The sequence below is a fragment of the Danio rerio genome, chromosome 4 (genome assembly GCF_052040795.2).
Source record: "Danio rerio strain M-AB ecotype USA chromosome 4, GRCz13ab, whole genome shotgun sequence".
Lineage (NCBI taxonomy): Eukaryota > Metazoa > Chordata > Actinopteri > Cypriniformes > Danionidae > Danio > Danio rerio.
This window is the reverse complement of record NC_141024.2, coordinates 3922514-3940094: the sequence shown is the minus strand read 5'-3', so window position 1 is coordinate 3940094 and position 17581 is coordinate 3922514. Positions and strand designations below refer to the sequence as shown.

The window sequence follows — 17581 nt, the reverse complement described above, 5'->3', positions numbered from 1 at the left end:
CTGGAATAGTTGGTGGTTCATTCCTCTGTAGCGACCTCTTATAAATCAGAGACTAAGCCGAAGGAATGAATGAATGAACTCATTTAAAATGAGCTCAAGCAACTCAATGCTTGAGTGTTTTTATTAACTTAATTGTTTTAGGTTCAATCCACTTAAATTTGTAAAAACTAATAAGTTAACTTAATTATTTCATGTTGTCCCAACACAAATCAGTAGTATGGCACCCAGCATCTTTTACTGTGCACTGCAAAAAATTCAGGGTTCCACACAAGTCCTTCATGTTGTCCCAACACAAATTAATTAAATTAACTTGATCATTTTAACTAATTTAAGTAGATTGAACAAAAAAAAAAAAAAACAATTAAGTTGTGCCAAAAAAAAAACCTAAAGGATTGTGATGTTTCAACTAATTTAAAATAAATAGTTTGAACAAGCAGCAAAAGCTATTTTTGAGTGTGTGGTAAACAGTATGTTTCCTAAATAAATACGTAGATATCTTTAAAATGAACACTAGAGCTATCCTTTATTTGTTAAGACTGAACGGAAATTTGAGTTTATTTAATTTAACAACATGACATGACCAGAGTGCTGCTCAATTGCAAACTTAACATTGATTTTATATCAGAGGGAAACGTTTAGATAATGTTAGGCGACTCTGTCATTGTTGACTATCTTACCAGCTTTAATCTCACTTTTAATTCTGATGTCGTTTTAATAATACCAATAAATAGTTATTAAATATTTATTACTTAATAAATAGTTAGTTTACCCCAAAAATAAAATGCACTCATAATTTACTCTTCCTACAGTGGTTCCAAACCTTTTTGGTTTTCTTTTTTTTTTTTTTTTTTTGATGAACACAAAAGAGGGCGGCATGGTGGCTCAGTGGTTAGCAATGTCGCCTCACAGCAGGAAGGTCCCTGGTTCGAGTCCCGGCTGTGCCAGCTGCCCTTTCTGTGTGGAGTTTGCATGTTCTCCCCGTGTTGGCGTGGGTTTCCTCCGGGTGCTCCGGTTTCTCCCACAGTCCAAAGACATTCGGTATAGGTGAATTGGGTAGGCTAAATTGTCCATAGTGTATAAGTGTGAACGAGTGTGTATGGATGTTTCTCAGCACTGGGTTGCAGCTGGAAGGGCATCGACGGGGTAAAACATATGCCGGAATAGTTGGCGGTTCATTCCGCTGTGGAAACCACTCATGAATAAAGGGACTAAGCTGAATGAATAAACACAAAGAAGATATGTTAAAAATTTGGAAACTGGTAACCATTGAAATCCACAGTATATTTATAATATGGTAGTGAATGGTTACCAGTTTCAAACATTCTTCAAAATATCTTCTTTAAAATATATTAAATGTCTTCAAAATATCTACATAAAGGTTTGGAATATGCCAAAGGTACATATATGATGACAGAATTTTCATTTTGGGGTGATCTGTCCCTTTAAGCTTGTATTTTTTGTTATTAACTAGTGTGTCTTGATTTAAGAATGCTCAGATATCGGTACTGTAAGAATAGTGGAATATACTGCATATACAATTTTTGGGATTCAGTCTGCATATCAAATTTCTTTGGGATTCAATCCACCACGCTGAAATGGCCATTTCTCTTAGCTTTCCAAAACTACTGGGAAATCCCACGACAGACATAAATGCAATTATCTATGGCCCATTGGTATGTTAATTAAGGCTAATGTCTATTAGCATCTATTGCTACTTGCTCCTCAGAGAACGGTGCTCACTAACCCCATCCTGGCAGCTGTCGCCATGATTATTAATATGAATTTCCAGAGGTTAAAGAGTTTTATAGAACCTACAAGCTCACAAATGATAAAACTGTCACCTACCAGAACAAAACACACACACGGGCACACACACACACACACACACACACACACACACACACAGTATGGTGCTGCTAGTATGAAGAGGAGCTTCTGCAATATTCACATATACTGTAAGCACACAGAAGGTGATGCCATGTCTGTCAAATGTCAAACCAATTTAGACCATTATGAAGTTTGTTTGGCAAAGCTGAACTTATTAGAAATGTTTGATCCATCAGGTAAACACGCATTTTTTTTTCTAAAAACTTGAATATATTTCAGGTAGAACTGAAGACTAGATTAGACTTTGTCATCATCTCAAACTAAATCAGATTATGTATAGATATCTCTTTTAAATATAAATTTTCAATAGAATAATAATAATTCCTTACATTTATACAGCGCTTTTCTGGACACTCAAATCGCTTTACACATTTTTTTTTGGGGGGGGGGGGGGTAATCTCCTCATCCACCACACATTATAGATTAGTCATTATAGATTAGTCATTATAGATAAAGCCAAATCTGGAGCTAATCTAACAAAATATTTAGTACACCACTGGGTAGTAAAATTACACCCAAATTTAAATGTTAGGGGAAAATATTGAACAAAATTTTAATAAATAGGAAAAATCAAGATAAACTAAAAAAATATGTGAAGTTTCACAAACTCATTTTGAGAGGAGCATGTGATATGATTGACCGCAGCTGGTCCCTATCAGTAATCATTAGCTAGCCAATCGGATTATTCCAAATTAAATAAAAATCTCCAGCCTAACTTTGCTTCCTATCTTCGTTTTGGAAGACTCCCCCCATCCATTCCTTCTTCCTCCTTCTTAATCTAGGATCGGGCGACAAGGCGGCTCAGTGCTAGCACTGCTGCCTCACAGCAAAAAGGTCGCTGGTTCAAGTCCTAGCTAGGCCAGTCATCATATCTGTGCAGAGTTTGCATGTTCTCTTTGTGCTGGTGTGGGTTTCCCCAGGATAGTCTGTTTCCTCCCACAGCCTAAAAACATGTAACACAAGTGAATTAAATAAAAAAATAACAGTGTCAAGCACCTAATGCTAAGCTTCTCTAAGTGCTTGCACTAGTGCGGTAGACGGCCTATTCCTACAGAGCCGTCTTATTATTCAAGGAACAGGGGAAGCTCTCGAGAACTACCTGATCTCATACCCCTCTTAATGCTCATTGACCAGGTGGGAGCCTTGGGCTCATCTATCTCCCAGCTCAGGGTTCTCTCCTGGGACAGCATGCCAAACCTGCTAACAGTGTCAAGCGTTATCTAAGTGTGAACTCTTGAAATGTAAAATGTAGTTGCAACTTAGTTGTAGTTTGTAATTTCTTGTGCAATATTTCACTTTAATTTAAATGCATAATCTTTCTATTTCTAAAGATGTTTGGTGAATAAAACAATATTTTAATAAATAGAAATGTTTAATAAATAGGTCCTTTTCAAATGCACCATAATATATTACATATATTCACTGAAAAAAGCCATTAAAATACTCATTTTTTAAAGGAGGTGTACTCATTTATGTATATATACTCATAAACATGGCATCAATGCTTGTTAACAGTGCACCAATCCAAAGGTATTTTTGTTCTTTTAAATTGAAGAAAGACAAATAACTTCACTGTGAGAATATTGGGACTGTTTGTCTGAGCTAATTCAGCAGGACTGCCAGCTTATCCGTGATGGAAGGGTTCAAAACCCCTATAAAACCATTAAACTAGATGAGTCTGGCCAGCTATGACGAAAACTACAGCTCAAACCCAAACTGCTAGGTCAAGACATCGATTCGCTCTCAGATGGAAAACACAAGCGTGCACAAGACTGAAAATGGCCCTTAATTGAGCCCAAAGTTTGTGGAATAAACTGGGGTTAATGTTTATAGCCTCAAAAGGGCAACTGCTATCTGATGCACAGAGATTTTCCTGAAGTAGTGACAAGATCTCGTCTTGGCCATTAGCGGAAAACTACAATGAGGGCAAATTTGCTGTTGCAAAGCTATTGACTTTTCATCCGCTTGTTGTATGACATTCAGTTAGCGGTTAATTGCACGCTTGTTCAATTCTTTTGTCTCCATGTCAAACTGCACATTGGGAAATGCAATGCATGAAGAAAAAAGACTCATCCGCGGTCTGAAAAAGACAATGATACTGCTGTATATTCACATTTTAATGCAAAAAAAAATAGTTAAAGCATGACTTTGTCAAGCTTAACAAAGTTAAGCTTAACATTGTGTTTCTTACAGTTGTACTACTGTAAGTCTTGTAGCTAGTGGGTAGAGAGTTTTAGAGAGGTTAGAGAGTTTTAGAGAGGTTTTTTGAACAAACGAACAAACGAACAAATTAACAATTGAACACATAAAGGAAGGAGGAAAGGAACAAATGAACGGACAAATGAACAGACGAATGAACGAACAAACGAATCTACAAACGGACGGACGTACAAACGGACGGACATACAAACGGACGGACGAACAAACGAACAAAAGGATGATCGAATGAATAAATGAATGAATGAATGAACAAACAAATGGCCGAACGAAAGGATTAACCAACAGACGAACGAGCGGACAAACGAATAGGCAAACAAACGACTGAATGAACGAATGAGCGAAGGAATGAATTAATGAACAAATGAGTGAATGAATAAACAAACTAATGGCTAAATGAATACAAACAAATGAACAAACAATCGAATGGATGAATATGAACAGATGAACAAAAGAAGTAATCAAGGAACGAATGAACAAATATGAAGACGATAATAAACGAATGAACGAATGAACAACTGAACAAATCAATCAATGAACGAACAAATGAGCAAACGTACAAATGAATGAATGGACAAAAGAATGAACAAATAAACGAATAAACAAATGAATCAATGAATGAACAAATGAATAAACAAACGAATGAAAGAACAAATGACTATAAGAATGAACAAAAGAATGAACAATTGAACAAATGACAGAATGAGCAAACGAACAAACAAACAAATAAATAAACAAATGAATGAATAAACAAACAAACTTAAGAAAAAACGAACAAACAATTAAACAATTGAACAAATGAATGAATGAATGAATGAATGAATGAATGAATGAATGAATGAATGAATGAATGAACGAACAAACGTACGAACAAACAAACACAAGCTAGGACTGCTTTCTCAAACCGTTAGCTTCAGACTAGGCTGCAGTTAACTGCTCTAAATTGTGCTTGGCTAGTAGCTTTGGGTAGCAACAGTTACTAAGTAGCGTGTGATGGTAAACACTGGAGTCCGGAGGATGCTAAAGTGGATGTTATTACACAAATGTGTGCCATCGCTCATGAATTTTTAATGCACAATTAAACCATGCGATTAGTACAGCTGTGTGATATTTGCATTTGCAGAGCAGCGGGGTCTCTGGTAATAGCTATAATTCCAGCACGCAGAGAGAGGAAAGGGGGAGGACTGTAGCGTAGAAGGGGTTTAGCGGAGGAGGGACTGCGTGTTAAAGCCTGTCATTATATGTTTGTCCATCCACATCCTCTCACCCCGTTTCCCCTGCTTCTCTTCAGCTGCACGTCTTTATGGAGACTCTAGGGCACTTAATAGTGGTCATCACCATCAGTCTTGTGGAGGATGAGGTTAACAGACTATAGTAGACACTTTAGAGACTTCCATCCAGTTTGCATGGCTACTTGGGCAGATAGTTTGTTTCAAGGGATATAAAAGTGCCAATATTAAGTTGTTTTATGAGTACATCGTTTCATTTATGTGGTATAGAAGAATATATTTACATCTTTTAAACTTCAATGCAACCTTTTTCCCCATGCACTGGCTGGAGTTCTGGCCTCTTTCAATTCCATATATATATATATATATATATATATATATATATATATATATAAAGCTTCTGGCATGATAGATCTGCTGACTCAGTCTGTTGTTATTGGTCAGGTTGGTGTAGTCTGTTCTGATTGGTCATCTGTTCCCATTCTATTCTGATTGGTCAGCTGGCTCAGTTTTCTATGATTTGTCATACAATCAGCACATCTGGTCTGTTACGATTGGTCTGATGTGATTGGTCAGATGGTCTCATACTATTGTGATTGGTCAGGTTGGTGTATTCCGTTCTGATTGGTCATCTGGTCCCATTCTGTTCTGATTAGTCAACTGACTTAGTTTTCTCTGATTTGTCATCCGATCAGCACATCTGGTCTGTTATGATTGGTCTGATGTGATTGGTCAGATGGTCTCAGACTGTTGTGATTGGTCAGGTTGGTGTAGTCTGTTCTGATTGGTCATCTGGTCCCACTCTGTTTTTATTAGTCCGCTGGCTTAGCTTTCTCTAATTTGTCATCCAGTCAGCAAATCCAGTCTGTTTAGGCTGGTTGAGTCTATTCTGATTGGTCATCTGATCCCATTCTGATAGGCCAACTGGCTCAGTCTTCTCTGAATGGTCAGATGGCCCAAATCTGCTGTGATTGGTCAGGTTGGCATAATCTATTGTGATTGGTCAGACAGTTTAATCTGCTCTGATTAGTTAGTTTGATGTAGTCTGCTCTGATCTGCTGGTCAGGTAGATACGCATGTTGTGATTGGCCAGATGATTCAATTTAGTGTAATAATTGGTCAGCTCATTCAGCATTTTGTCATTGGTCAGACGGCTCAATGTTAATTGATGATTAACTAACTTGGTCAGATAGCCTTAGTCTGTTGTGATTGGTCAGGTTAGTGTACTTTGTTCTGATTGGACATAGGGCCTCAGTTTCCTCTGAATGGTCATATATCCCAATCCGTTGTGATTGGTCATCTGGCTCAGTCTGCTCTGAATGCTCAGATGGCCAGAGCCTGCTGTGATTAGTCAGGTTTGCATAGTCTATTGTGATTTGTCAGATAGTTCACTCTGCTCTAATTAGTCAGTTTGACATACTCTGCACTGATTGGTCAGCTGGCTCAGGCTGCTGTGATTCGTCAGTTGATTCAGCCGTTCTGCTATTACTAGTCTGCTCATCCAGTCTGTTGTCAATCATTAGTAGGCTTAGTCTGAACTTACTGTTCAGCTAGCCTAAGTCTGCTGTAATTGGTCAGTTGGCTCAATCTGCAGTGATTTTCTTCTGGCTCAGTCTTTGGTGATTGGCCAGATGATTCAATCTACTGTAATTGGTCAGTTTGCCCTGATTGATCAACTGGCCCAGTTTGGTCTGATTGGTCAGAAGGCTTTGGGACATTCTACAAATGTATAATATAGATGTAATAATAGTATGAACATAAACAATGTGTTTTCTGCTGGGGAATTAGTTTGTTTGGTTTAAACAGTTGATATATTTAATGCGATTAGCTATCATTGCTCTCAGGTCAAAGTTTTTAACAGAAAAAAGGAAATAAGGTGTACTTTTGCGCTGAAAAACCACAAGCCAAAGTAGAGCAATTGCTAAAGTCAAGATTGTGTTTCACTCCACTGGTTTTTCTGCAAGACTCTGCTAATTCTCTCAATGCTGCGTGGACAACAAACACTTGTGTCCCAGTGGTCAGTCTACATCGCCTTTGCCCTCTGTGAGCAATGTCAACATCCACTGAACGGACAGAAAACAGCAGAACACTCCTTGTCCCGAGCACCAACAAAACATCCATGGCATTCCGGTCAATACGTGAAAGAGCAGAGAGCCACCAGGGTACCCGGTGGTTCAGAAACACTACACTACGAAAACCAGCATAATCCTCGCTCATCCTGAGTTTAACAACTGAGAATTAATTAAACGGATTCAACTCCTGCACACGTTGAGCAGATAAGAATGAGCAAGATAAGAATAATAATGTGCTTCCCCTGCTTAACCGAGGCTGGAACACAATGCACGACTTTTAAAATCGGAACATGCTTATAATGCAACACCAATATTCACTTGCTGACTTTGGGGAGAGTTTGAAAATAATGCATCATAAACAAAACAACTCAATCAATTCAGGGCTGTACCATTAGACTGAGGTGATTGCCATGCACATTTCGCCAGAAAAAGCCGACCAAGTGTTTGTGATTAGCAGTAAATCTCCGGCGCGTGCTTTCAGATCTATTCAAATCACACACTTATCTTTATTTATTCTATAGTACAAGAAATCACATGATACATCTTGACTCATTAACACTCGCACAGGTGAGTGGGCTTGACAAAAAAACGGCACACTCACACTAGCTACAGTTGCCTTGAACCGTGCCGATGACCGATAGAATGAATGACGTGCAGTGAGTGAGCTGACGCGCGCTCTGGCACATCTCTTCCAACCGAACCAGAACCGTCCAACTGAACTGTACCTCGGCTTGATTTGGAGCACTCACACTTGTCAAACTAACCGGGAAACTCGCCTGGGCACATTTTGAATAGCATAGTGTGAGTGCACCCAAAGACATGTTCTGCCATTTAAACAAATGCATATGATAACTTACATTCCCACATTACTTTGAGGAGAAAAAACCTATATAAAACCATACAAGAATGTTGTTGTTTACCACGTTAATTGTTGCACCAGGAATCGAGACAGGAAACAATAATTTAGGGAATTCACTCCTGTATTCAAATCAACTGTTTAGTCCTTTTAAAATGTTTTTTGTGAGTTTTTTTAAAATCTTTTTAATATTTAGAATCTTAGCTATGTCAATGTTAATGAAACATTCCATTTATTCATTTTGATGAGAATTACTTTTGAATGTTTTCTGAGCATTTCATGAATGGTGTTTCTGTGCTGGCATTCTGAAAACAATATTAAAGGGGATAAATAAATAATTTTCATGCATTAATCAAATGCAATTCCCTGAATGACCACATTACGGTCTACATTACTTTACAACTACACAATCGCGAATACACGCCGAATTATAAAAATAAATGCAATACTGAGAATGGCCACTGGTGTTGCGACTAACAGTTAAATGAAATTTTGACATATTCTCTATGAGTATGTCATGTAATTTAATCTCATACAGTCTTAAGTTACGTTATGAGTGCAGGAATGTGAATACATGCTAAAGAAATGCAACTCCACAAATGGCCACCAGTGTCACTAATAACCAATAAATTTGAATGAAATCTTGAAATATTCACCATCAGTATGTCATGTAATTTAATCACATACAGTCAGTCGTTATGAATTTTTAGTCCTTTTAAAATGTTTTTAGTGAGTTTTTTAAAATCTTTTTAATATTTAGAATCTTAGCTATGTCAATGTTAATGAAACATTCCTTTTATTCATTTTGATGAGAATTACTTTTGAATGTTTTCTGAGCATTTCATGAATGGTGTTTCTGTGCTGGCATTCTGAAAACAATATTAAAGGGAATTAATTAATCATTTTCATGCATTAATCGCTATTTATTGCCTGTGTGAACAGCTAAACTTATGAGATTCCTCAGACTCCTAGATTGTCTAGAAAGCCTATAGGCAGATTTTTATGTGAAGGTCTCACGCTTGTTTTGCTGAAAAAAAAATCAGAAGGATGTAATGCTTACACTCATGAGAGCCTTAAATATACTTTATAATCAAACAATCCTAACTGTGGTTTTAATGAGCTCATCTGTTCGACATATTCGAATCACGCTGATCAGATTCCTTTTGAACTGTTTTCTGTATCTTATGTTCACTGAAAAGCAAGAGCATAACACATATATTCATTTAAACACTGCTCTCAATTTGAATGATGTCTGGATGTTTGTTATTAGTTTATCAATGCAAAGGTTTTTCTTTCAACTTCCTAGTACTTCTAGTCAAACTAAACAGATCTTCTTCATGAGTATGTGATGTAATTTACTCCCATACAGTCTATTTTACATTACAAAAAAATGCAATTCCCTATATTTTTAAATATTCTCTATGATTATGTCATGTAATTTAATCACATACAGACTACATGCAAAATAATCAAATGCAATTCCCTGAATGACCACCGGTGTCACTAATTACAATTCCAACAAATTTAAATGAAATATTCTCCATGAGGATGTCCTGTAATTTGATCACATGAGGTCTACATTACGTTACGACTACACAAACGCGAATACACACCAAATTATAAAAATAAATGCAATACTGTGAGTGGCCACTGGTGTTGCTACAAACAATTGAATGAAATTTTGAAATATTCTCTATGAGTATGTCATGTAATTCAATCCCATACAGTCTGTTATGTTACGAGTGCAGAAATGTAAACTACACAAATGGCCACCAGTGTCACTAATAACCAATAAATTTGAATGAAATTTTGAAATATTCTCCATCAGTATGTCATGTAATTTAATCACATACAGTCAGATGTAACGACTTCACAGATGCGAATACATGAAAAAAAATGAAAATGCAATTCCCTGAATGGCCACCGGTGTTGCTAATAACAATTCCAATTAACTTGAATTAAATCTTAATATATTCTCCATCAGTGTGTCAATTAGTTTCATCCTATACTGTCTATTTTACGTTAAAAGAGCGCACAAATGCAAATTTGCAATAAAAAAATGCAATTCCCTGAATGGCCACCGGTGTCACTAATAGCCAATAAAGTTAAATGAAATCTTGAAATATTCTTCATGAATATGTCATGTAATTTAATCACGTGCAGTCTATTTTACATTACACCTGCATAAATGCGAATACGCCAAAAAATTTAAATAAATGCAATTCCCTGAATGGCCATGGGTGTCGCTAATAACAATTCCAATAAAAATAAAAGAAATCTCGAAATATTCTCTATGAGTATGTCATGTAATTTAATCCCATACAGTCTGTTTTAAGTTTAAAAGAGTGCACAAATGCAAATACTCAGCAAAAAAAAATTAAAAAATGCAATCCCCTGAATGGCCACCGGTGTTGCTAATAACAATTGCAATTAACTTCAATGAAATCTGTCATATAATTTAATACCATACAATCTATTTTACGTTAAGGGCATGAATGCAAATTCGCCACAAAAAAGCAATTCCCTGAATGGCCACCGGTGTCACTAATAACCAGTAAAGTTGAATGAAATCTTGAAATATTCTCCATAAGTAGGTCATGTAATTTAAATCACATGCAGTCGATTTTACATTACACCTGCATGAATGGGAAAACGTCAAAAAATACAAACAATTGCAATTCTCTGAATGGCCACGGGTGTCGCTAATAACAATTCCAATAAAGTTGAAAGAAATCTTAAAATATTCTCTATGAGTATGTTATGTATTTAATCACATACAGTCTATTTTAACTTACAAGTTTTCATTTTATTTTAACTTACGAGTGCACAAATGCGAATGCAAAAAAAAAATCTATTCCCTGAATGGCCACCGGTGCCACTAATAACTAATACATTTTAATGAAACACAAAAACCATGCTCAACCATTATCAGCAACTCTTCCAGACTGCAAATTAGAGCAAAAATCATTCAAGTTGATTCTCACGCACTCCATAAAGTACCCAATACTGGTTTAGTATCTAAAAACAGCACTTGTTTCTTGAAGTGTGTGATTGGTTTAAAAGCATCAATGCCTCAAGCCATTAATAAAAAAGCAGCCCTACCCATTTCTCTGGAGATCTGCACAAACGCTTCCACACCACTTTCCCCATAGTTTCCTTCAGAAGCCAGTGTGGAGACGTAGTTCCAGCCCATCGCCGTCACTATATCCAGCATGGCCTGCGCCTGGTATGAATCCGGTGGAACGACGCGTGAAAAGAAGTCGTAGCGGGTGTTATCGCTGAGCTCCGGAGCGGTGGATGCGTAGCTGATCTGAGGAATCTGCAGACGAAAGAAGAAATGCTTGTCAGAAATCACAGTGGGGGGAAGAAGGAAATTAATTGTGGGATGTAGTGTTGGCATGTCGTCATTTTGCTGAGTATTGCATGCAACAATGCATTTATTTAGTAGGGTAGACTACTCAACAGTTTCTTTCCACAAGCTGTTAAACCCCTCAACTTCAATCATCTTACCCCCCTCTCTGAAATATTATCCACAACCCAAGCTCCCAAACATCAGGACCCCCTTTTTCCTCCCCACCACACCTCATATAAACCTCTAAACATTGAGCATTTCTGAGTATGCCTCAGGCAGGTGAGTGGGTTTGACAAACCACCTGTATAAAACACTCTTTCATCTCTCTGACACTTTAACAGACACTCACTCCAGTTTTGCACATTCGTATCGGACATTTTCTTAAAATCCCTCCATATCACTATAAAAAACACTGCATATTTCTGAGTGTGCCTCAGACAGGTGAGTGGGCCTGACAAACCACCTGTAGAAAACGCACTCTTTCATCTCTCTGCACTTTAAGAGACACTTGCACCAGTTTTGAACCAGACACTCTCTTAAAATTTAATTTAATTTAATTTAATTTAATTTATATACTTCATATAATATTATATTATACTTCATATAATATTATATACTAATATTATACTACTTCACTTTACTTTGTGTTTTATTTTGTTTTTTATTTTGTTTTTTTTTTGTTTTTTTTTTTCTTATTTATTTATTTTTGTATACACTGCTTAAAACATATGCTGGATAAGTTTGTGGCTCATTCTGCTGTGGCTACCCCAGATTAATAAAGGGACTGAGTCGAAAAGAAAATGAATGAATGAATGAATGAATGAATGAATGAATGAATGAATGAATGAATGAATGAATGAATGAATGAATGAATGAACGAACGAATGAATGAATTTCCAAGTGTGAACACACAAATTGAGCTGAAAGTAATTTAAAATATAAAATCAGGAGAGACAAAATATCTGTTGGTTAACTTTTATCCAGTGTCTAGCCCTAAGTAAATCAATGATGTAGAATGAAGTATTTTACAGCTCTTTTTATGGAGCATCATGATTGTCCTTCACACACAGGTTTCTCTGATGCTCTCTCAGTTTAAATGTTTCTTTATTTATGTCTTAAAGAGCTCAGTGCAGGTGATTGTGTTGTGTTTTGCCATCGGGGATGTTTGGATTGAAGAGTGTTTGTGTAGCTGAACGTGAGGTGCATCTTAAACACTTGAGTGATAAAACACTTGAGAAAGATTGAGCCCAGAGCATCTTTAACCTCTTCTATATACAATCATCCTGTCTGTCAAAACTTCATGCCACACTGACTATATTAAATAAATCCATAAATCTCAGCGGCACACCAACCTCCTGTTCACTAAAAGTAACACTTTGCACTTGCGTTCAGGATTTAGTTTTTTGTATTTAATTGTACTAGAAATTTTTTAAGGTAATAGTTTAACTTGTTCATATTTTCAACTGCACTTTAATTATTTATTTTTTTTTTTCTGTACACTTGAGTTTAGGATTTTATTTTATTTTATTTAATTGCATAGGTAATTGAATGAGTTTGTTCATATTTTCTAATTATAATTTAATTATTTTTATATATTTTTATTGATTAATTAATTAATTTACTTATTTATTTATTTATTTACTTGTTTTATTTTTTATTATGTATTTATTTTCTTTTTTCTTTTATAATGTATGTATGCATCTAAATTTATTTTATTATCTATTTTTTATTTTTACTGTATTGTTTATTTATTTTATTTATTTATTTTCTGTACACTTAAATTTTAGATTATGTTTTTTGTTTTTAAATGCGTTAGTCAGTTAGTCAGTTGATTGCGTTAATACTTAATTTTCTTTCATATTATTAATTGTAATATAAAAAATTATGAAAAAAATGTTTTCTTTTATTACATAATTTATTAATTTATTTTTATTTTATATGTTTATTTTTTTATTTTATTATATATATATATATATATATATATATATATATATATTTTTTTTTTTTTTTTTTTTTTTTTTTTTATATATATATATATTTAATTTTTTCTATTCATTTGAGTTTAGGATTAAGATTTCTGTATTTCAATTTTAGTTGCAATTTAACTACTTTTTACTTTTACTAATTAATTAATTAATTACTTTATTTATTTATTTATTTATTTGTGTATTTACTTGTTTGTTTGTTTGTTTATTTATTTTTACCTTACTTGAATTTAAGCTTTGTTTTTTTGTATTTAATTGTATAATTAATTGATTGAGATAATAGTTTAGCTTGTTAATATTTTTAATTGCAATTAATGTATTTTATTTTGTTTTTATGTCATTATAGTTTACTATAATGTTGTAGTTCTGTCTTTTTTTGGTAATATGTCTTTATAGTATAAAGTAGCTTTATTAAGCAGTTTGCAGTTTTTGTTAATATTTTAAAATCGATTTTCAGCTTTTTATTTATATATTTAGTTAGTTAGTTTTTACTTTAATTTAGTTTTAAATCATTTTTTTAAACACAAAGCCTGACACACTGTTTAAGACAGTAAAAGTGAACTCTTGCACGGTTTGCTCACCTAAAAAGGTTAACCGTAATGCAAAGCAAACTTTCATCAAGTATAGCAGTCGTGCCTCATGAATACTTCATGAGGAAAGGCTACGCAAATAAAACAACACCCGAGAGGCCCAGATACATAAAAGCAGGAAAAATAACTCCTCTTTTATTGCATAACACTTTAAAAATAAACAAATATTGCTTTCTGGGAAAAAAGAAAAAAAAACAGGCATTTTTTGAGTATAAAGTAATGATCTCATATCAAATCAGCAACAATTCTTTGTTTATTGCGGGATGAACACACTGTATTTTCAGCTGATTAATTGAAGCACAATGAACAGCACCATCACTCAGTAATATAATAAAGAGTTACACTACAGTACAAAATGATACATAAGGGTTATATTTTACAAGAAAATGCAGTCTACTATTTTTTTTTATTTACATACAGAAATAATGTTTTATTTATTTTAATATTATTATTTTTTATTTATGTACTTTATTTATTTAAGGTTTTTTTGTTGTTTATTTGTTTGTTTATTTGTTTGTTTTTGTAAGAATAAAAAATATACAAATTCTTGTGAATTTTTTATGTTTATTTATTTATTTATATTTATATTTTGTGTGGGTTTTTTTTTTGGGGGGGGGGGGGGGGGGGTGTATTAGCCCTCCTGTAAAATTTAACAAGATGGCTAATATATAATCTATGAAAACAAATAAATACATATATGAATAAATAAACAAATAGATAAATAAATATACATACATTTCACAGAGGGTTAATAATTTTTCCTAGAAAAAATTAAAAGCATTAGAAAATGAATAAATTAATAAATAAACAAATAAATATATACTACCTTCAAAAGTCTGTTTTTTTTTAATGATTTTTTAAAGAAAATTATTCTGTTTATCAAGGCGGCATTTATCAAATATAAAAAAGTTAAATTGTTAAATACTTATTAAATATTTATTTAATACTTATTGTATATAGCTTAAATAAAACTACTTCAGTTATTATTGCTTTTATTATTATTATAATTAATAATAATAATAATAATAGTAATAATACTCTGAAGAGTGGAGTAATGACGCTGAAAGTCCATCATGAAAATTGCTGGAATAACTTATTAAATTAAATTATAAACTACTTTTGAACTGTTATTTTGTAGGGCAATAACATTTCTCAATTTTACAATTTCTACAGTATTTTAGATGGAATAAATGCAGGCTTGGTGAGCAGGAGAAGCTTATTTTAAAACATTTAAAAATCCCACTGACCATAAACCTTTGACCGGTAGTGTAAATAAATAAATATATACACATTTCACAAAATGTTTCCTAAAAAAAAAATTTAAGAGCATTAGAAAATATGTTTACCTGCAGAAGTTTTTAATTAGACAAATAAAATAAAGTTAAAACCCTTTTAATAATGTTTCAATATTGCAATAAATGCGGTGCCTTGTGTTCGTCACTTTATCATAACTTCTAATAGCTCATAATAATATCAGGGCAAAGGATGCAAAGCCGTCCTCTGAGAACAAAAGTGCATATAAGTGTTTGCTTTTTACAGTTAATAAACTCTTAATCCTAAGTAATCCCCTTTCTCCACAGTTCCTCAAGCTATTGCTGCATTAAATTACCAAACAATTACAAAGAAAACTCTAAACTCAAATCTCCAGCACATTACAGCTCCAGCAGAGGTGTAAACATGGTAGAAGGAGCTAGAGAAAAGGATTTCAATATTGAGCTGAATATATATTGAGTGTTTGTGGCTTATGACAGCGCTGGATAAAAGCACTTCTATAAAGATCTCAGCATGAGCTGTTTTAAAAGAAGATCAGCGTGAATGATCCATGAAAACGCCACAACATTTGAGACATTTGCATGAAGAAATCATGGCCAATGGAGGGACAAAACAGACCCGAAGACATGAGAGATATTATGGGGAAAAGGAGATGTTTGTGACGGATTATGAGAGCATCTTAAGAAGACCTATTATGCCCATTTTCAAAAGATGTAAAATAAGTCTCTGATGTCCCTAGTGTGAAGTTTCAGCTCAAAACACCACAGAAATAATGTTTCATAACTCCTGGAAACTGACCCTTTTAGGCTTTGATCCTAATTGTGGAGTTTTGGTGACTGTTGCTTTAAATTCAAATGACATCGTGCTCTTTTCAGAAGTGGCGGTGCTAGAAATGCCCGTGTGTCAGCATAGTGGCAGATTCAAAAACAAGACTAACGTCATATGCTAATGAGGGAGAGATCATCACAAATGGGCGCCCTCACTTTTAAATTCCAGGATACGCATTAAAAATGGCGTGATGAGATCATGTGATGATAAAAATAGGTGCATTAATAGGTGGATAGCATCAATGGACAAACCAGCAGAGCAAGCACATTGTAAAACATCGGAAATGTTGTTTTGGTCTTTCTAAAATCCCTCATTTTATTAATATCATTTTTTTTATTATTACTGTTTCATTATTTTATTGTTATTTTTATGTTATTATTTTTTATTATTATTATTATTTTATTATTATTGTTGTACTATTTTTGTTTCTTCTTATTATTTTTATTTTATTTTATTTTATTTTTGTTATTTTTATTTTTATTATTATTATTATTATTGTTGTTGTTGTTGTTGTTGTTTTATTGTACTATTTTATTATTTTTTCTATTTTATTATTTTATTAATTATGCTTTATTTAATGTTTTATAATGTATTATTATTTTTTACTATTTATTATTATTAATTTTTTTTGTCATTTTAATTATTATTATTATTATTATTTTATTGTTGTTGTTGTTGTTATTATTATTATTATTATTATTATTATTATTATTATTACCTCCAGAACTGTCTTGAGCGTCTCACGCCTCCCAAAGCAACAGCATGGCGTTCATTTCCTTCCATCTTCAACTGACTTATCCACAGTTAAATAAATAGACTGTTAAAGCCATTATTTATGTACTATGATCATATTAACTGGACCAATTGTATGTTTACTTTAATGAAAACCACCCTAAAACTCTCTCTTCAACTGAAATAAAGTTTTAACTAAACAATTTAAGTTTGAAAAAGCTTATTTTTATTTTATTTTTAATTTTAGCTAGTTGATAAGTCCACATTATTTTTATATAAATGCATGCACTTGTATCATATAGCATGTTGCTGTCATGCTATTAAAATGTTTTAGCTCATTTCAGCTCATGCTTTGACAAGTTCTTAGCATGTTTGTGTGTTTACAAAGATACTAATGTCATTTTAGCAAGTTATTAACATGTTTAATACATTTTCTAGCATGCTTTGTTGCAAGCATGACTGTCACCTTGTTTACAGCATGTTTTAGCATGGGATTGGGATGGGATGTTACACTGAGGCCGTGACTCTCTGTGGTCATTAAAAATTCCATGGCAGTTCTTG

The 17581-nt window shown here is 33.7% G+C and overlaps 1 protein-coding gene across 5 annotated transcripts in view; it reads right to left on the bottom strand.

Moving 5' to 3' along the window:
- The window catches only part of grm8a (glutamate receptor, metabotropic 8a), a 264665-nt gene that overhangs the window by 154910 nt on the left and 92174 nt on the right, over positions 1 to 17581 (bottom strand). For all 5 annotated transcript variants that reach the window (XM_087247588.1, XM_087247586.1, XM_087247587.2 and 2 more), the window contains 1 exon segment: positions 11364 to 11580. In XM_087247588.1, the coding sequence (XP_087103714.1) occupies positions 11364 to 11580 (217 nt within the window).